Below are 20,884 nucleotides of genomic sequence, written 5' to 3' on the forward strand. Positions count from 1 at the left end.
GTGGTGAATGTTTTCAGAGAATGAAGAAATGCCGGTTACAACCAGAGGAAGGAGCAGCGGCCTCAAACGCAAGAAGATCTTAGAGGAAAGCAAATCAGAGAAAGTCCTCAGGTAGCAGAGAATGTGAATATTGCTTTGTTTCAATGTTCATGGAATACAGTAAAACACATGAACAGTTAAATAGATATTGCCTAAATGAAGGCAATTCACTTTGGCATGTCTGTATGGTTTAGGATTGAGGATATTGAAGCAGAGGTGGAGACTCCCAAAGAGAAGCCAGTGGCAGAGCATCAGCAAGAGAATAAAGACGAAGTTGTTGCTGAATCTGACAAAGAGGAGTTAGCTGAGGTACAAATACAATTCGTAAACAATTCGTCTTTGTTTTTCAAGTGTCCAGGAGTAAAGAGTCTTAAGTGACACACTCTCTTTTAAAAATGTTTTTGACAGGATGTCATTGACACGGCCATGGGGGACACAGCAGTAGAGCCTGAGCTTGGAGAGGAGATTGGAGAGACTGTTACAACACGGACACTTCAGATTCAGAAAGCCGCTGTGTTGCTGGTGGACCTGAAAGAAACCTTGCAACCACAAGTGGAGGTAGAAAATGTGGCCTCAGAGATAGAGGTGGAGGAGGAGGAGGCTCCAAAGGAGGTGTCAGAAACCGATGAAGAAACAGCCGAAGAACCCACTGAGGAAAAGAAAAGAAGCCTCACAAAACCTTTTGAGGAGGAGGAGGAGACTGTGAAAGAAGAGCAGCCAGCAGTTGAAAAACCTGTTGAGGAGGAGACAGTGAAAGAAGAGCAGCCAGCAGTTGAGAAACCTGTTGAGGAGGAGATCGTGAAAGAAGAGCAGCCAGCAGTTGAGAAACCTGCTGAGGTAAAGGAGAAGATCTCACCACCTGAAAAGGAAGTGGTAGCTCCAGTGGTAGAAACAAGAGTCCTTCGGAGAGGAATAAAAAGTGTACCATTTACCCCGACTCCAAAACGCAAGTACACAAGAAGAGTCAAACAACCTGTGGAAGAGGAGGAGGAGGAAGAGGTGGCTGAGGAAGAAGTAGAGGCAGCTGTAGTTGAAGCCAAAGTCCTGAGAAGAGGAAGGAGATCTGCCCCTCCTGCCCATGCCACACCTAAATGCAAATTCACTCCAACTGTTGTTGAAGCGGAAGAGGCAGAAAAAACAGATGAAACGACAGAGGAGGAAGTAGACAACAAAGTCCAGGAAAAAGCTGTTGAGGCAGAGAAGGCTACAACGACAACAACAACAAGCGAAGAGGAAGAGAAGGCTACAACAACAACAACAAGCCAAGAGGAAGAGGAAGTGGAAAGCTTTGAGGAGGTTGTGGAAGTTCCTCCAGTTGTGGAAACTAGAGCTAAGAGGAGCAGGACAAAAACAGTCATAGCAGTCACACCCAAACGAAAGTCCTTACGAAGCAAGTATTCTGTGGATTATAAGGAACAAGATGCAGAGGAGGAGGAAACAGGAAATGAATCCACAGTGGAAGAAGGGGAGGATAATGTAGTGGCAGAAGAGGTGAGCGTAGTAGAGGAAGAAGAAGGGTTCCCGGTGGCTGAGGTTGCTGTTGTCAAGGAGACGGAGAAGCAGCCTGAGGAACACAAATCAGAGAAAGTCATCAGGTAACAGAGGATGGGAATATTGATTTGTTTCAAGTGTTTATGGAATACAGTACAACATATGAAAAGTTAAATGCAGTGGTTTCAGAAAGTATTCGTACCTGCTGACTTGTTCCACATGTTCCTATGTTACGGCCTGGGTTCAAAATGTATAAAATTTAAAAAGAATCTTACCCATCTACACATAATACCCCATAATGACAAAGTGAATACATGTTTTTAGATATTTTAGCACATTTATTGAAAATGAAATACAGAAATATCTAATTTATATAAGTATTTACACCCCTGAGTCAATACATGTTGGAATCACCTTTGGCAGTGGTGACAGCTGTGAGTCTTTTTCTGGGTAAGTCTCTGAGAGGTCTGCACACCTGGATGTACAATATTTTCACATTGTGGTTTTAAAAATTCTTCAAGCTTTGTCAAATTGGTTATTGATCATTGCTAGACAACCATTTTCAATTCTTGCCATATATTGCCATAAGTCAAAACTGTAACTCCGCCACTCAAGAACATACACTTTTTTTCTTAGTAAGCAACTCCAGTGTAGATTTGGCCTTGTGTTTTAGGTTATTGTCCTGCTGAAAGGTGAATTAATCTCCCAATATCTGGCGGAAAGTAGACTAAACCAGGTTTTCCTCTAGGATTTTGCCTGTGCTTAGCCCCATTCAGTTTTTTTTTTGCCTGAAAAACTCCCCAGTTCTTTAACAATTATAACTATACCCATAACATGATTCAGCCACCACTATGCTTGAAAATATGCAGAGTGGTAGTAATATGTTGTATTTGATTTGCCCCAAACATAACACTTTCTGTTGTAGACAAAAAGTGACTTTGCCACATTCTTTTAAGTGTTACTTTAGTTATTTTTTTATTCTGTACCTGCTTTCTTCTTTTCACTCTGTCAGAATCAGGAATCAAGGTAAGACCCAGAGGCAGACCGTGTCGAAGTAACAATGTTTATTACAGCAACAGAGGCAAAGGAACAGGACGGCAGGCAGGCTCAGGGTCAGGTCAGGCAGCGGTCGGTAATCCAGAGGTGGGGCAAAGATACAGGACGGCAGGCAGGCTCAGGGTCAGGTCAGGCAGCGGTCGGTAATCCAGAGGTGGGGCAAAGGTACAGGACGGCAGGCAGGCTCAGGGTCAGGGCAGGCAGAGTGGTCAGGTGGGCGGGTACAGGGTCAGGACAGGCAATGGTCAAAAACCAGGAGGACGAGATAAGAGACTGGGGAAAGGCAAGAGCTGACACAAAAACACTGATTGGGTTGACAAACAAGACGAACTGGCAACAGACAAACAGAGAACACAGGTATGAATACACAGGGGATAATGGAGAAGATGGGCAACACCTGGAGGGGGGGTGAAGACAATCACAAAGACAGGTGAAACGGATCAGGGTGTGACAGTTAGTTAGGTTAGTGTTACCAAATTTAAATTGAGTCTAACACCTCAAAATGTTGGAAAAGTCGAGGGGTGTGAATACTTTCTGAAGGTATTGTAACTATTTCCTAAACTAAGGTCTTTCACTTTGGCATGTCTGTATGGTTTAGGATTGAGGATATTGAAGCAGTGGTGGAGACTCCCAAAGAGAAGCCAGTGGCAGAGCATCAGCAAGAGAATAAAGACGAAGTTGTTGCTGAATATGACAAAAAGGAGTTAGCTGAGGTACAAATACGATTCATACGATTCGTAAACAAGTGTCCAGGAGTAAGGAGTCTTAAGTGACACACTCTTTTCTTTTTTCAATAATTGACAGGATGTTGTTCACACAGCCACGGAGGACACAGCAGTAGAGCCTGAGCTTAGAGAGGAGATTGGAGAGACTGTTGCAAAACAGACACTCAAGCTCCAGACGGCCATTGTGGTACTAGTGGACCTGAAGAAAACCTTGCAACCACAAGTGGAGGTAGAAAATGTGGCACCGGAGATAGAGGTGGAAGAAGAGGCTCCAAAGAAGGTGTCAGGAACCGATGAAGACGAAAAAGAAACAGCCAAAGAACCCTCTAAGGAGGAAAAGAAAAGAAGAGGACGACCAAGATCCACTCATCTCAGAACACCTGTTGAGGCTGAGGAGGAGACAGTGAAAGAGGAGCAGCCAGCGGTTGAGAAACCTGTTGAGGGAAAGGAGAAGATCTCACCACCTGACGAGGAAGATGCAGGTCCAGTGGTAGAAACAAGAGTCCTGAGGAGAGGAAGAATAAGTGTTCCAGCTACCCCGACTCCAAAACGCAAGTACACAAGAAGAGACAAACAGCATGAGGAGGAAGAGAAAGAGCCAGCTGTGGAAGAAAAGGCTCCAGTGGTAGAAACAAGAGTCCTCGGGAGAGGAAGAAAAAGTGTTCCAGCTACACTGACTCTGACACGCAAGTACACACAGACAGGCAAACAACCTAAAGAAGAGAAGGAGGGGGAGGAAGAGCCAGCTGAGGAAGAAGATGATGCTCCGGTAGTGGAAACCATAGTTCTGAAGAGCGAGAGAGGCAGATTTTCTGCTCTTGCTCATCCCAGACACAAATCCACACAAGCCTGCAAAGAACCTGGGGAAGAGGAGGAGAAGGAAGGGGAGTTGGCTAAATCTGTTCAGGAAGCTTTGGAAGAAAAGATAGAGAAAGCAGTGGATGAAGCAGCAGCTGCAACAGTGGAGAGTGTGGGGGAAGAAAAGGGGGCAGAGGAAGCAAGAACTGAGGAGGAGGAAAAGGTGGAGGAAGAGAAGGAAGCGGAAACTGAAGCTGCAGCTGAAACTGTACCAGTGGAAGACGAGAGTGTTGCAGAAGAAAAGGTGGTGGAGGGAGAAACAATTCAGGAAGAGGAAAAGGTAGAGGAAGAAAAGGAGATTACAGAAACTATTACAACACAGACACTCAAGCTTCAGAAAGCCACTGCGGTGCTGGTGGACTTGAAAAAAACTGTGGCCTCAGAGATCGAGGAGGAAGAAGAGGCTCCAAAGGAGTTGTCAGGAATGGATGAAGACGAAGAAGAAACAGCCAAAGAACCCTCTAAGGAGGGAAAGAAAAGAGGATGCCCAAGATCCACTCATCTCACAAAACCTGTTGAGGTTGAGGAGGAGACGGTGAACGAGGAGCAGCCAGCAGTTGAGAAACCTGCTGAGGAAAAGGAGAAGATCTCACCACCTGAAGAGGAAGAGGCAGGTGAGGAAGACGAACTGGCACCAGTAGTGGAAGCCAAAGTTCTGAGGAGAGAAAGGACATCTGCCTCTCCTCCTGCCCCTGCCACACCTAGATGCAAATCCACACCAACTGTTGTTGAAGCAGAAGCGGCAGAAAAAACAGATGAAACAACAGAGGAGGAAGTAGACAACAAAGTCCAGGAAAAAGCTGTTGAGGAAGAGAAGGCTACAACGACAACAACAACAACAAGCCAAGAGGAAGAGGAAGTGGTAGCAGAGAGCCTTGAGGAAGTTGTGGAAGTTCCTCCAGTTGTGGAAACTAGAGCTAAGAGGAGCAGGACAAAAACAGTCACAGCAGCCACACCCAAACGAAAGTCCTTACGAAGCAAGTCCTCTGTGGATTATAAGGAACAGGATGCAGAGGAGGAAGAAACAGGAAATGAACCCACAGTGGAAGAAGGGGAGGATAATGTAGAGGCAGAAGAGGCGAGTGTAGTAGAGGAGGAGGAAAAAGAGGAAGGGTTCCCGGTGGCTGAGGTTGCTGTTGTCAAGGAGACGGAGAAGCAGCCTGAGGAACACAAATCAGAGAAAGTCATCAGGTAACTATTGTCTAATTTAAGGTAATTCACTTTGGCACGTCTGGGTGATTTAGGATTGAGGATATATATTTTTATTTATTTATTTTATTTCACCTTTATTTAACCAGGTAGGCTAGTTGAGAACAAGTTCTCATTTACAACTGCGACCTGGCCAAGATAAAGCATAGCAGTGTGAACAGACAACAACAGAGTTACACATGGAGTAAACAATAAACAAGTCAATAACACAGTAGAAAAAAAGAAAGCCTATATACATTGTGTGCAAAAGGCATGAGGAGGTAGGCAAATAATTACAATTTAGCAGATTAACACTGGAGTGATAAATTATCAGATGATCATGTGCAAGTAGAGATACTGGTGTGTAAAAGAGCAGAAAAGTAAATAAATAAAAACAGTATGGGGATGAGGTAGGTAAATTGGGTTGGCTATTTACAGATGGACTATGTACAGCTGCAGCGATCGGTTAGCTGCTCAGATAGCAGATGTTTAAAGTTGGTGAGGGAAATAAGTCTCTTTCTGTGTGGTATAGGATCGAGGGGGAGACTCCTAAAGAGAAGGCAGTGGCAGAGCATCAGCAACAGAATAAAGAAGAAGAAGAGGAGTTAGCTGAGGTATGTATACTATGGGTGTGAACGTTTAAACATTCAAACATTTCAATGAAATTGGGTTTCCTTAGTTAATAAGACAAAATCCTTAACCGATAAACAATATAATATTTTTCCTCACAAAATTCGAATCACAGTGCAGTTATCACAAAACAACAACTAACTTGTCCCGATCATCATCATCATCATCATGAAGTGAAAATTTCAATTAAAACAAATACCTAACGCAACAATGCGGTAACGTTGGTAGGAGGGGAAAACGGTTGTTATTTTTAGCTACTTTATTAACCAGAGTTGTAATGCATCAGGGAGTGTGAAAGTCTCCAAACAGAGCATCAGCTCAAACTTGACGAGGGGAGCATGGAGGGGGAGAGAGATACAAACCAAGTCGACTCGCGCTAACTTATTGTGAGTTATTTATCATATCATGTTTTTACATAGTACTTGTCTTGACTTCATCAAACCAAGAGAAGCTAGTTAAGATATCCAGCTAGCTAGCGCTAGCAATGCAAGCCAGGCGGCACCATTTTCCCTGTTATTTTAATTTACAGATAGCCATGGGCTATCTCCAACACTCACACATCACTTACAAATTAAGCATTTGTGCTTAGTGAGTCTGCCAGATCAGAGGCAATAGGGATGACCAGGGATGTTCTGTTGATATGTGTGTGAATTGGACCATTTCCAGTCCAGTATTCAAACTGTAACAAGTACTTTTGGGTGTCAGGGAACAGGTACAGTGGTTCTTCCTTTAAAAGTTACGAGTTTTATGCTGCGACTTTGTGGTAGATGGTGGCATTCTGTCATTGCATCACACTATCACAAGGGGGAGTTAGAACACTGATCTATCGGTAGTCTAAACTGTGGCAATTAATGGATGCGTTTTCAGTCTGAGAGTCTCTCCTCTGACACTAGAGTCCTGCATCAGGCAAGAACGACAAAAACTATTAGTGGTCCTGGAGTTAAGCGAGAACTTGTGTAATACAATGGGGCAATATCACTTGACATGTGGATTGACAATTTTAAAAAAAACTTTTGGTTTCTCTCCCTTTAAAAACAGAAATAAATCATTCTCAATAACAAACTGGCTTTATTTACAAATGAGTAAGAATGACTCACCACATGTTCCAAAATGACTTTTTTCCCTTTATTCAGATTACAATCGCTCACTTTCGGTTATTTTAAATGAAATCAACTCCAATATCATTATTTTTTAAACAAAGCGGTTTATTATTATTAACCTTGCATTATAATTATATAAAAGCCCCTTAGATATTCTCAGAGATCAGATTTGCCATAACAAAAAATGCCCCTTAGATATTCATTTAGAATCCTCCAATCCTCTAAATGTAATTATTGGCGAAGAGCCACTTCATTGGAAAGTCAGGTGGCATTGGCGGGGTTGAAGAGGGTGAGGAACGAAATGGAGTCACAATCCATGCCAGGCAAACGTGCAGATGATTATTTCAACTACATTTTAGTTGCAACAAGTTCGATCGGGTTCAAATAAGGACACCTACATGTAGAGATGAAACAAATATTTTTTTAGATATACTGTAGGCCTACCGTAGGCGACATGAGTCTCACTAGTGTTGAGTAATGTGCTGTTAAAAGTGTTGTAGGTCTTATTTTGTTTTAACCTTTTCTACTACGTAAAGGTCTACTTACTCTGCTGGCGTCTTGACCCAGTTTATGCCCTCATTTGCAATGCAAACCATAACAAATTACTATGGGAATGAATGGAAGAGGCAGTGAAAGGGGGGGAGGGGGGGTAAGGAACTTCTCTGTCGGCACTGGAAAACATGTTTTCACAAGGGCTATTAGCAGGACAGTAGACATGATGTGGTTCCAAAAACAACCCTCTGACATAGGGTCCAGCTTGTCTCTTGATGATGATTGGGCTCGGGCTGATTCCGGTGGGAGTTGTCTGGCACAAATGTATCACTTGGGGCTCGGGCCGTTTGTGGCTGCTCTCTGGCAGATGATTTCACGGGCTGCTTTATATAATTAACATGTCATTATATATTTTTCCATATTTTCTCAATGTTTCTGTGATCAAAAAATCAAATGAACATTTAAATTAAATTATTTTAAGAGTCCTGTTAAAGTAGTATTTTAGTATTTTGATACTTTATCCAAGGCAATTAATCAGCATTAAAAACTTTGGATGGGGCCTCCCGAGTGGCGCAGTGCAAACTGCGTTGCTACAGATCGATACCGTGCCGGCCACGACCGGGAGACCCATGAGGCGACGCACAGGGGCGGTGGGCTTATGGTTTCGGTGCGGTGGGCTTATGGTAAAAACAGGGAGAAAAAACAAACGTAGCAGGCTGTGAATTCTGCAAACAACATTTCTCAGATGGGCTATTAGCTGGACAATAGATTCTTCAACCTTTACAAAGAATAGTCGAATAGCTCGGCTACTGTAGGTGTGACCCCCACTCCCCCCCAACTTGCAATGTACATTATTAAGTACTCTACATTTATATCTCCAAACCTCATGCAACCGCAAAATGTCAGATAAAGCACATACTGTACAGTATTTATCCTTTCCTTAATAAAATAATGGTAAAAATACTCTTTCAAAATGCAGATGTTTATTTCTGATGCAGGACAATAGGGAATAAATATCACTGAATGACAGAGCATGGGGACTGGTCTTGATAAATCAATCAGATTTTTATTTGGAAATGCTAGGATTATTTTGCTCTTCACTCGCAGTTGATAGTAGCCTAGGCCTACCCCCGACCGGTCTTTAACTGTCTTCTGACTGTGATTAGAGCGATGTTGATTGCCTTTGCCGATCGCTCATCATCTTCAACCATCAGTGAGTCCATCTTACTGAGTCCACCAAATGCACTGTTTTAAGTACTCTAAAACCAGATTTGCCCCAACAAAAAAATGCATCAACCCCTACAAATATATAAATGTATTATTAACCCTGCATTATAATTGTAATGCAGATGTTTATTTCGTTATGGATCCATAATGAATTACTATGGGAATGTGGTCAACTGTTTCAGCACCGAGGCAAAAATGTGGACTGGTATTGATTTTATTTTCACGGAATCTCCGTTTGGGTATTGGATAGACTACAGCGTAGCCTAGTGGTTAGAGTGTTGGATTAGTAACCGGAAGGTTGCAAGTTCAAATCCCCGAACTGACAAAATTCAAAATCTGTTGTTCTGCCCCTGAACAAGACAGTTAACCCCACTGTTCCAAGGCCATCATTGAAAATAACTGACTTGCCTAGTTATATAAAGGTAAAAAAAAAAAAAAATTGGGTGCGTAAATGTTAGGATTATTTTGCTCTTAGTACAGTAGCCTACTCCCGACCGGTCACGTTGTACAGTGCCATATTTTCTTAACGGATACTATGGGGGTTTTGTTTTTCTTGGAATAGAAACATCATAATATTAATCAAATGAATTAAGCTACACGTCTTAAAATCAATCCCGTATACTATTTTCTTACAAAAAAAAATGTTTTAAATTCTCTCAAACAGCCAATATTAAAAAAAGTTAAATGCTTCTCAAAGATGCCCTTTGGTGGTCAAACTAGCACTAACTAGCATTAATGGCAACAATGGCTGACACTTAAATAACGTGCCATAGAATTCTGCGGCACCCCACACGGTGTGCTGCAGTACGACACAACTTTTAAAGGAAGAACCTACTGAATCGTTAAAAGTTGTCACGTTCTGACCTCAGTTCTGTTATTATATCTTTGTTTTACTATGGTCAGGGTGTGAGTTGGGTGGGCAGTCTGTTTGTTTTTCTATGTTGGTTTTTGAGTTCGGCCTAGTATGGTTGTCAATCAGAGGCAGCTGTCAATTGTTGTCCCTGATTGAGAATCATACTTACAGTGCCTTGCGAAAGTATTCGGCCCCCTTGAACTTTGCGACCTTTTGCCACATTTCAGGCTTCAAACATAAAGATATAAAACTGTATTTTTTTGTGAAGAATCAACAACAAGTGGGACACAATCATGAAGTGGAACGACATTTATTGGATATTTCAAACTTTTTTAACAAATCAAAAACTGAAAAATTTGGGTGAGCATAATTATTCAGCTCCTTCACTTTCAGTGCAGCAAACTCTCTCCAGAAGTTCAGTGAGGATCTCTGAATGATCCAATGTTGACCTAAATGACTAATGATGATAAATACAATCCACCTGTGTGTAATCAAGTCTCCGTATAAATGCACCTGCACTGTGATAGTCTGAGGTCCGTTAAAAGCGCAGAGAGCATCATGAAGAACAAGGAAAACACCAGGCAGGTCCGAGATACTGTTGTGGAGAAGTTTAAAGCCGGATTTGGATACAAAAAGATTTCCCAAGCTTTAAACATCCCAAGGAGCACTGTGCAAGTGATAATATTGAAATGGAAGGAGTATCAGACCACTGCAAATCTACCAAGACCTGGCCGTCCCTCTAAACTTTCAGCTCATACAAGGAGAAGACTGATCAGAGATGCAGCCAAGAGGCCCATGATCACTCTGGATGAACTGCAGAGATCTACAGCTGAGGTGGGAGACTCTGTCCATAGGACAGCAATCAGTCGTATATTGTACAAATCTGGCCTTTATGGAAGAGTGGCAAGGAAAAAGCCATTTCTTAAAGATATCCGTAAAAAGTGTCGTTTAAAGTTTGCCACAAGCCACCTGGGAGACACACCAAACATGTGGAAGAAGGTGCTCTGGTCAGATGAAACCAAAATTGAACTTTTTGGCAACAATGCAAGACGTTATGTTTGGAGTAAAAGCAACACAGCTGAACACACCATCCCCACTGTCAAACATGGTGGTGGCAGCATCATGGTTTGGGCCTGCTTTTCTTCAGCAGGGACAGGGAAGATGGTTAAAATTGATGGGAAGATGGATGGAGCCAAATACAGGACCATTCTGGAAGAAAACCTGATGGAGTCTGCAAAAGACCTGAGACTGGGACAGAGATTTGTCTTCCAACAAGACAATGATCCAAAACATAAAGCAAAATCTACAATGGAATGGTTCAAAAAGAAACATATCCAGGTGTTAGAATGGCCAAGTCAAAGTCCAGACCTGAATCCAATCGAGAATCTGTGGAAAGAACTGAAAACTGCTGTTCACAAATGCTCTCCATCCAACCTCACTGAGCTCGAGCTGTTTTGCAAGGAGGAATGGGAAAAAATGTCAGTCTCTCGATGTGCAAAACTGATAGAGACATACCACAAGCGACTTACAGCTGTAATCGCAGCAAAAGGTGGCGCTACAAAGTATTAACTTAAGGGGGCTGAATAATTTTGCACGCCCAATTTTTCAGTTTTTGATTTGTTAAAAAAGTTTGAAATATCCAATAAATGTCGTTCCACTTCATGATTGTGTCCCACTTGTTGTTGATTCTTCACAAAAAAATACAGTTTTATATCTTTATGTTTGAAGCCTGAAATGTGGCAAAAGGTCGCAAAGTTCAAGGGGGCCGAATACTTTCGCAAGGCACTGTAGGTAGCCTGGGTTTCAGTTTTGGATTGTGGGTGTTTGTCTTCCGTGTTAGTGTTTGTCGCCACACGGGACTGTTTCGTTTCTCTACGTTTATTATTTTGTTCCAGTTTTCAGTTGTCTTTTGTTTAAAGACATGTAGCTAGCTAGCTAGTTAAACAATGGACCATAATCACAAGTCATACCCTGCATGAATCTGCAGGTAGCTAACCAACCAGGTTATATGGCTATAACTAGTCAAGCAAATGTGTCTGAGATACAAATAATAAGATCATACACACAACGTTAGCTAGCGACCCAGCCAGCTAACGTTAGCTAGCTAACTTGAAATGAAGCCACTTTCTGTCAAAATTAGAAACGTGTAATTTTACCAGTATACATCATGGTTGGACACGTCTCCTGTCTGATGCCATGCCTTAGTTTGACGATGTAATCCAGACTGGTGTTTTCTTTATCTCCTTAGCTATCATACTCAAATTCCACTGATTTCAAAACTAGGTCCTCCAGAAAGTGGAGAGCATACACACAACGTTAGCTAGTGAGCCATCCAACGTTAGTTAGCTAACAGTACACTTTAACTTATGCAGTTTTACTACGCAAGACATTTTTTTAAAAGCTGTGTTCAACATGAGTACCTAAACGTACTGACCAGCTCCAATAGACAGACGCTTGCTATATGGTAGACCAATCCAAACTCATCTCTCGGCATGGCCAGCCCACTCATTATCTCAGCCAATCATGGCTAGCCGGAAGGTTGCTCTCTTTTTCTGTGGCCAACTAGGCTCATAATTTAATGATTTTATTTGTACTTACAGGTGGCATACAAGTTTGATATTAAGGCACATGGAAGTTCACATGTTCGAGAAGGAGTTTCTCCCAAAAAACACATTTTGATATCAATAAAATAAAAATCACTTTCAAACAGCTCTCCTGTGAAGTCTTGACTTGCAACATACTGAATCGGGTCACAAATGTAATCTATCCATGGAAAGTGCGATGTAGACCATCTGTTTTGTGAATACACATGGATTTTTCGGGAAAAACAAAATAACTTTTATCTTAAACGTAAAAACAAAATTGCTAATTTGTCACATCCCTAATGTATGTGATTCATACTATTGGTAAACTATTAATCTTTGTTTTTCAAGTGTCCAGGAGTAAAGAGTCTTAAGTGACACACTCTTTTCTTTTTTCAATAATTGACAGGACGTTGTTCAGACAGCCACGGCGGACACAGCAGTAGAGGCTGAGCTTGGAGTGGAGATTGGAGAGACTGTTGCAAAACAGACACTCAAGCTTCAGAAAGACACTGTGTTGCTGGTGGACCTGAAGAAAACCTTGCAACAAGTGGAGGTAGAAAATGTGGCCTCAGAGATAGAGGAGGAGGAGGCTCCAAAGGAGGTGGCTGGAACCAATGAAGACAAAGGAGAGAACAACAAAGAAACAGGCAGACCAAGATCCACTCGTATCACAAAACCTGTTGAGGCTGAGGAGACAGTGGAAGAGGAGCAGCCAACAGTTGAGGAACCTGCTGTGGAAGTGGAGATCTCGCCACCTGAGGATGAAGAGGAGGCTCCGGTTGTAGAACCTAGAGTCCTGAGGAGAGGAAGAAAAAGTGTTCCATTTACTCTGACTTCAAAACGCAAGTCCAAAAGAAGAGGCAAACAGCATGAGGAAGAGGAGAATGTGGAGGAGCCAGAAGAAGAAGAGGCACCAGTAGTGGAAGCCAGAGTTCTGAGGAGAGGAAGGAAATCGGCTTCTGCTCCTGCCACACCTAGACGCAAATCCACACATGCCACTAAAGAACCTAAAGAGGAGGAGGTGGCTGAATCTTTTCTGGAAGCTGTGGAAGAAAAGGAGAAAGTAAAACCAGTGCAGGAGGAAAGGGCAGAGGAGAATGCCACACTGATGGATAAAGAGGATATGGTGGAGGAAGCTGCAACAGTGGAGAGTGTGGAGAACGAAAGGGTGGCAGCAGAAGACATAACTGAGGAAGACGGAACGGTAGGGGAAGAGAAGGAAGAGGAAGCTGAAGCTCCACCTGAAACTGCAACAGTGGAGGAGGAGAGTGTTGCAAAAGAAAATGTGGATGAAGAAGCAACAACTAAGGAAGAGGAAGAGCAGGAAGCGGAGAGAGTGGAAGAAGAAAATATTGAGGAAGCTGCAGCAGAAACTATTAGTGTCAAAGAAAATATGGAGGAGGAAGCAACAACCACAGTGGAAGAAAAGGAAGAGGAAAAAGTGGAAGAAGTGAAGAAAGAGGAAACAGTTATTGAACTAGCTGTAGAAAAACTAGCTGAAAAAGTTGCTGGGATAGAAGAGGTTGATAAAGTGGAGGAGAAAGAGGGAGCAAAGCCAGTTGAGGAAGAGAAGAAGACTTCACTCGAGGAGGAAGAGCAAGCTCCAGTAGAGGAGGAAGAGGATGCTCCAGTTGTAGAAACAAGAGTTTTGAGGAGAGGAAGAAAAAGTATTCCAGCTTCTCCGACTGCAAAGCGCAAGTACACAAGAAGAGACAAACAAGCGGAGGAGAAAGACCCAGCTGTGGAAGAAAAGGAACCAGTAGTGGAAACCAGAGCTCTGAGGAGAGGAGGCAGAGGAAGATGTTCTGCTCCTGCCCCTGCCACACACGGACGCAAATCCACAAGAGCCTGCCAACAAACTGAGGAAGAGGAGGATGTGGAGGCAACGGTTGAACCTGCACCAGAAGCAAAGGAGGAAGAGAAGAAAGTGGAGATAGTGGAAGAGGCGAGTGTTGCAGAAGAAAAGGTGGAAGAAGTAAAAGCAGTGGAGGAAGAAGGAACAACTCTGGAAGAGGAAAAGGTGGAGGAAGAGAAGGAAACAGAGATAGTGGAAGAAGACGTTGAGGAAGCTGCAGCAGAAACTGCACCAGTGAAAGAAAATGTAGAGGCTGAAGCAACAACTGAGGAAAATGAAGATGTTGAGGAAGCTGCAGCAGAAACTGCACCAGTGAATGAAAATGAGGAAGCAACAACTGAGGAAAAGGAAAATGTTGAGGAAGAGAAGAAAGAGGTTGAAGCAGAAAAGGAAACAATTGTTGAAATGGCTATAGAGAAACTAGCAGAGGTAGTTGAAAAGGCACAAAACGTGGAGTTGGTAACAGCAGTGGAAAGTGTTGCGGATGAAGTGATAAAAAAGCCTGTTGAGGAACCTGCTGAGGAAGGGAAGACCTCACTACCTGAGGATGGAGAAGAGACTCCAGTTGTAGAAACAAGAGTCCTGAGGAGAGGAAGAAAAAGCATTCCAGTAACGCCTCCAAAACGCAAGTACACACGAAGAGGCAAACAACATGAAGAAGAGAAAGATGCGGAGGAAGAGCCAGCTGAGGAGGAAGATGCACCAGTAGTGGAAACCATAGTTCTGAAGAGCGATAACGGAGGCAGATTTTCTGCTCTTGCCCCTCCTTCTGCCACGCCCACATGCAAATCCACACACGCCTGCTTAAAACCTGAGGAAGAGGAGAAGAAGGAAGAAGAGTTGGAGGTAGAAAAGGTAGAGGAGGAAAAGATGGAGGCGGTGGTTGAACCTATTCAGGAAGCTTTGGAAGTAGTGGATGAAGCAGCAGCTGCAACAGTGGAGTGTGTGGGGGAAGAAAGGGCGGCAGAGGAACTAAGAACTGAGGAGGAGGGAAAGGTGGAGGAAGAGAAGGAAGCGGAAACTGAAGCTGCAGCTGAAACTGTACCAGTGGAAGACGAGAGTGTTGCAGAAGAAAAGGTGGTGGAGGGAGAAACAATTCAGGAAGAGGAAAAGGTAGAGGAAGAAAATGAGATTACAGAAACTATTAAAACACAGACACTCAAGCTTCAGAAAGCCACTGTGGTGCTGGTGGACTTGAAACAAATCTTGCAACCACAAGTGGGGATTGACAATGTGGCCTCAGAGATAGAGGAGGTGAAGAAGGAGGCTCCAAAGGATGTGGCAGGAACTGATGAAGACGAAGTTGAGGAACCTGCTGTGGAAGTGGAGATCTCGCCACCTGAGGATGAAGAGGAGGCTCCAGTTGTAGAAACAAGAGTCTTGAGGAGAGGAAGAAAAAGTGTTCCATTTACCCCGACTCCAAAACGCAAGTCCAAAAGAAGAGGCAAACAGCATGAGGAAGAGGAGAATGTGGAGGAGCCAGAAGAAAAAGAGGCAGCTGAGGAAGATGAAGAACAGGCTCCCGTAGTGGAAGCCAGAGTTCTGAGGAGAGGAAGGAAATCTGCTTCTGCCACACCTAGACGCAAATCCCCACATGCCACTAAAGAACCTGGAGAGGAGGAGTTGGCTGAACCAGTGGAGGAGGTAAGGGCAGAGGATAAAGCCACACTGATGGATAAAGAGGACATGGTGGAGGAAGCTGCAACAGTGGAGAGTGTGGAGGAAGAAAGGGTGGCAGTGGAAGCCATAACTGAGGAAGACGGAAAGGTAGAGGAAGCTGAAGCTGCAAAAGTGGAGGAGGAGAGTGTTGCAGAAGTAAATGTGGATGAAGAAGCAACAACTGAAGAAGAGGAAAAAGTGGAGGAAGAGAAGGAAGCAGAGAGAGTGGAACAAGAAAATATTGAGGAAGCTGCAGCTGAAACTATTGGTGTGGAAGAAAAGATGGAGGAGGAAGTAGCAACCACAGAGGAAAAAAAGGAAGAGGAAACACTTATTGAACTACTTGTAGAACAACTATCTGAGGAAGTTTCTGTGGTAGAGGCAGAAAAAGTGGAGGAGAAAGAGGAAGCAAAGCCAGTTGGGGAAGAGAAGAAAACTTCACCACCTGAGAAGGAAGAGCAAGCTCCAGTAGAGGAGGAAGAGGATGCTCCAGTTGTAGAAACAAGAGTTTTGAGGAGAGGAAGAAAAAGTATTCCAGCTTCTTCGACTCCAAAGCGCAAGTCCACAAGAAGAGACAAACAAGCGGAGGAGAAAGACCCAGCTGTGGAAGAAAAGGAACCAGTAGTGGAAACCAGAGCTCTGAGGAGAGGAGGCAGAGGAAGATGTTCTGCTCCTGTCCCTGCCACACACGGACGCAAATCCACACGATCCCGCAAACAGCCTGAGGAGGTGGAGGCAGAATTGGTAAATGAGCAAAAGATGGCAGAGGTGGTTGCACCTGTTCGGGATGCTGTGGAGGAAAAATTGGAGGAAGAAAAAGCAGTGGACGAAGCAGAAGCTGAAACTGCACCGTTGGAAGAGGAGAGTGTTGCTGAACAAAAGGTGGTGGAGGGACAAACGACTCAGGAAGTGAGAACTGCTACTGTGGAAGAAAAGGTGGAAGACACAATACCTGAAAAAGAGGAAAAGGTTGAAGAGGACAAGAAAGCTGAAGCTGAAACTGCACCAGTAGAAGAGGAGAGTGTTGCAGAAGAAAAAGTGGAGGAAGAAGCTAAACCCACAGAGGAAGAAAAGGTGGAAAAAGCAACAACTGAGGAAGAGGAAAGAGTTGAGGAAGATAAGAAAGAGGTGGAAGCAGAAGAGGAAGAAATTGTTGAAATGGGTGTAGAAAAACTAGCAGATGTAGGTGAAGAGGCAGAACAAGTGGAGGAGTCAACAGCAGTTGAAAGTGTTGCAGATGAAGTGGTATTAAAGCCAGTTGAGGAACCTGCTGAGGAAGAAGAGAAGACCTCACCCCCTGAGGAAGAAGAGAAGACCTCACCCCCTGAGGAAGAAGAGAATACCTCACCACCTGAGGAGGAAGAGGTAGATGAGGAAGAACAAGCTCCAGTTGTAGAAGTAAGAGTTCTGAGGAGAGGAAGAAAAAGTGTTTCAGTTTCTCCCCCAAAATGCAAGTTGAGAGGAAAAGGTAAACAGCCTGAGAAAGACGAGAAACTGGAGGAGCCAGAGGATGAAGAGGCAGCTGAGGAGGAAGAAGAGGCACCCATAGTTGAAGCCAGAGTTCTCAGGGGAGGAAGGAGATCTGCCCCTACAACTGCCCCTGCTACATCTAGACGCAAATCCACACGAGTCAGCAGGCATCCTGAGGAAGAGGAGGATGTGGAGGCAGTTGCTGAACCTGCACTAGAAGCGATGGAGGAAAAGGTGGAGGAAGAAAAAGCTATGGAGGAGGAAAAGGAAGCTGCAGCTGAAACAGCACCAGTGGAAGAGGAGAGTGTTGCAGAAGAAAAGGTGGAGGAAGTAAAAGCAGTGGAGGAAGTAAAAGCAGTGGAGGAGGAAGGAGAAATTGTGGAAGACGAAAATGTGGAGGACGAGAAGGAACTGCAGATTGTGGTAAAAGAGAAGGTTCAAGAAGCTAAAGCTAAAGCTGCAGCTGAAACTGAACCAGTTGAACAGGATAAGGTGGAAGAGGAAACAACTGAGGAAGAGGAGAAAGGTGAGGAAGAGAAGAAAGAGATGAATGCAGAAAAGGAAACAATTGTTGAAATGGCTGTAGAAAAACTAGCAGAGGTTGTTGAAGAGGTAGAAAAAGTGGAGGAGTCAACAGCAGTGGAAAGTGTTGCAGATGAAGTGGTAGAAAATCCAGTTGAGGAACCTGCTGAGGAAGAAGAGAAGACCTCACTACCTGAGGTGGAAGAGGAGGCTCCAGTTGTAGAAACAATAGTTCCGAGGAGAGGAAGAAAAAGTGTTCCAGTTTCTCCTCCAAAACTAAAGTCCACAAAAAGAGGCAAACAAGTCCAGGAAGAGGAAAGCATGGAGGAGCCAGAGGATGAAGAAGCACCAGTAGTGGAAACCAGAGTTACAAGGAAAGGAAGGAAATCTGTCCTTGCTCCTGCCCCTGCCACACCTAGACGCAAATCCAAACGAGCCCGCATAGAACCTGAAGAAGAGAAAGAGGAGAATGAAAAGGTAGACGATGCGGCTGCAACAGTGGAGAGTGTGGAGGAAGAAAAGGTGGAGGAAGCTGCGGCTGCAACAGTGGAGAGTGTGGAGGAAGAAAAGGTGGAGGAAGCTGCGGCTGCAACAGTGGAGAGTGTGGAGGAAGAAAAGGTGGAGGAAGCTGCGGCTGCAACAGTGGAGAGTGTGGATGAAGAAAAGGTGGAGGAAGCTGCGGCTGTAACAGTGAAGAGTGTGGAGGAAGAAAAGGTGGAGGAAGTGAATGAACTGGAGGCAGAAGACAAGGTGGAAGAGGAAACAAAAGCTGTGGAAGAAGCAACCACTGAGGAAGAAGAAAAGGTGGAAGAAGCAACCACTGCGGGGGCTGTGGTAGAGGAGGCTGAAAAAGTGGAGGAGGTGGCAACAGTGATGAAAAGTGTTGCAGTCGAAAAGCCAGTTGGGGAAGAGAAGACCTCACAACCTGAGGAAGAAGCAGAGACTCCTGTTGTAGAAATAAGGGTCCTAAGGCGAGGGAAAAAAAGCACTCCTGTTAATCCTCCAAAACGTAGGTTCACACCAAGAGGCAAGCAAGCTGAGGAAAATGAGAAGGAGGAAGAAAAAGTAGAGGAGGTGGCTGAACATGTGCCGGAAGCTGTGGAGGAAAAGGAGCAGGAGGAGAAGGTGGCTGAGCATGTGCCGGAAGCTGTGGAGGAAAATGAGGTGGCAGCTGAGGAAGATGAGGCACCATTAGTGGAAGCCAATGTTCTGTGGAGAGGAAGGAGGTCTGCCCCTGCCACACCAAGACGCAAATCCAAACGAGCCCGAAAAGAACCTGAAGAAGAGGAAAATGAGGAGGAAAATGTAGAGGAGGAAAACGCAGTGGAGGAGAAAATGGTGGTTGAGGAGAAGAAGATGGAGGAAGAAGAAAAGATTGAAGAGCCAGCAGAGAGTGCTGCTTCAGAGACGAAAGAGGCTGAAGCCATCGCACAGCAGCCAGAGGAGGTGGCAGAGCAAACAGAGCGGAAGGAAGAAGTAAAGAACACTGCTGAAACGGGAGAAGAAAAGATAGCTGATGAAGAAACAGATAAAGAAACAGATAAAGCAGTAGAGAAGGAAGATGGAGACACCGCCAATGTGGGAAAAAATACTGACAAGGCAATAGTAACTTCTGCTACTCAAGATGATGTAGCTGGTAAAGCTTCAGAGGACGAGGAGGGAGAAACTCTGGCGGTGGAAGCGGAAGAGGCAGAGAAAACAGAAGAAACGACAGAGGAAGTAGAAGACAAAGTCCAGGACAAAGCTGTTGAGGAAGAGGGAGAGGGCACAACAACAACAAGCCAAGAGGAAGAGGAAGTGGTAGCAGAGAGCCTTGAGGAAGTTGTGGAAGTTCCTCCAGTTGTGGAAACTAGAGCAATGAGGAGCAGGACAAAAACAGTTGCACCAGTCACACCCAAACGAAAGTCCTTACGAAGCAAGTCTTTTGTGGATTATAAGGAACAGGATGCAGAGGGGGAGGAAACAGGAAATGAACCCACAGTGGAAGAAGGGGAGGATAATGTAGTGGCAGAAGAGGCGAGCGTAGTAGAGGAGGAGAAAAAAGAAAAAGAGGAGGAAGGGGCCCCGATGCCTGAGGTTGCTGTTGTCAAGGAGACGGAGAAGCAGCCTGTGGTATCGAGAGTTCTGAGAGTGAGGTTAATGGCCACACCCACACCACAGCAGCGTACATCCACAAAACGCAGCAAAATAGTTACACCTGAGAAGGTCGAGCCTGAAGTGGGCATGCTTTCATCGGATGAAGAGCAGGAAGAGAGCCCTGTGGAAAAGAGAAACCTCCGGAAGAGAAAAAGCATGGAACCAACACCTGTTCGCAGATCCATGCGCCGCAGCAGAACTTAGACTGTGGAGAAAGTTTTTTTGGTTCAGTTTTAAAAAATGAATCTATTTAGTGAAGATTTTATATTAGACCAGATTGTTTTCTTCTATCTATTTGTACGTTTCTATAAATATAAAAATAGAAAAAAAAACATACATCACTTAATATTTTTATGTAATTTTTCTGAAAGTCAATATGTAGTTTATTTTATATCTTTTCATATTGTATATATATTTTGCATTTAACCACAAGTCTGTGAACAGTTTCTTGTTGACCTTAGTGGCTGGTAACACAATGCGTTTCAGCTTTGGTTTGGACACAATCGTCTAAAACAACATTTATTCACTCAAAATACTGCATCCCATGTTCTGCTAAAACAACATTTATTCCCTCAAAATACTGCATCCATAATCTGCTAAAACAACATTTATTCCCTCAAAATACTACATCCATGATTGGCTATAACAACATTTATTCGCTCAAAATAATCCTAACTTTCAGAATGCCAAACGGTGTCTCCTCGAATAAGAATCAGGAAGCCTGTAAATAAATATATATATTTTTAAAAACAAATGTAGTTACATTGGGACACACCAGCACTAATCGTCATTAAGAAAATATTTTTGGCCACCAGGCTCCATGCTCAATCTGGAATATTTTAGAAAATATGAAATATTGATATCTACAATAGTGCAGATACATATGAAAACATAAAAAAAAAACATTGCTCAGACATGCACAAAAACAATATAACAGCTCCCCTCTGTTATAAGATTATTCATAGTTTTTTAAGCAGGCTATGTTTATTTACATTTTT

At 43.7% G+C, this 20,884-nt stretch overlaps 1 protein-coding gene across 3 annotated transcripts; it reads left to right on the forward strand.

Annotated features, from left to right (window-relative positions):
- Positions 1–21: 21 nt before the first annotated feature.
- On the forward strand, positions 22–20,546 carry LOC118937406 (titin-like). Of its 3 annotated transcripts, XM_036936412.1 has the most exons (8): positions 22–111; positions 234–348; positions 448–1,634; positions 3,185–3,299; positions 3,391–5,360; positions 5,890–5,971; positions 12,651–18,368; positions 18,465–20,546. In XM_036936412.1, exons 1-8 carry the CDS (start codon positions 29–31, stop codon positions 20,088–20,090), a joined length of 10,896 nt encoding a protein of 3,631 aa, XP_036792307.1. In that variant the 5' UTR covers positions 22–28; the 3' UTR covers positions 20,091–20,546. The 3 variants fall into 3 exon arrangements, with proteins under 3 accessions (XP_036792307.1, XP_036792306.1, XP_036792308.1); XM_036936411.1 differs by having other exon boundaries at positions 12,651–20,546; XM_036936413.1 differs by lacking the exons at positions 3,185–3,299; positions 3,391–5,360 and having other exon boundaries at positions 12,651–20,546.
- The last annotated feature ends 338 nt before the right edge of the window (positions 20,547–20,884 follow it).

The sequence above is a fragment of the Oncorhynchus mykiss genome, chromosome 11, assembly GCF_013265735.2.
Source record: "Oncorhynchus mykiss isolate Arlee chromosome 11, USDA_OmykA_1.1, whole genome shotgun sequence".
Classification (NCBI taxonomy): Eukaryota; Metazoa; Chordata; class Actinopteri; order Salmoniformes; family Salmonidae; genus Oncorhynchus; species Oncorhynchus mykiss.

Excerpts from the sequence above, each read along its gene's own strand:
- LOC118937406 (XM_036936411.1), top strand. The coding sequence starts at position 29 with ATGCCGGTTACAACCAGAGGAAGGAGCAGCGGCCTCAAACGCAAGAAG. Across the intron at positions 349-447 it reads ACAAAGAGGAGTTAGCTGAG|GATGTCATTGACACGGCCAT; the intron begins GTACAAATACAA and ends TGTTTTTGACAG. Across the intron at positions 5,361-5,889 it reads AAATCAGAGAAAGTCATCAG|GATCGAGGGGGAGACTCCTA; the intron begins GTAACTATTGTC and ends TGTGTGGTATAG.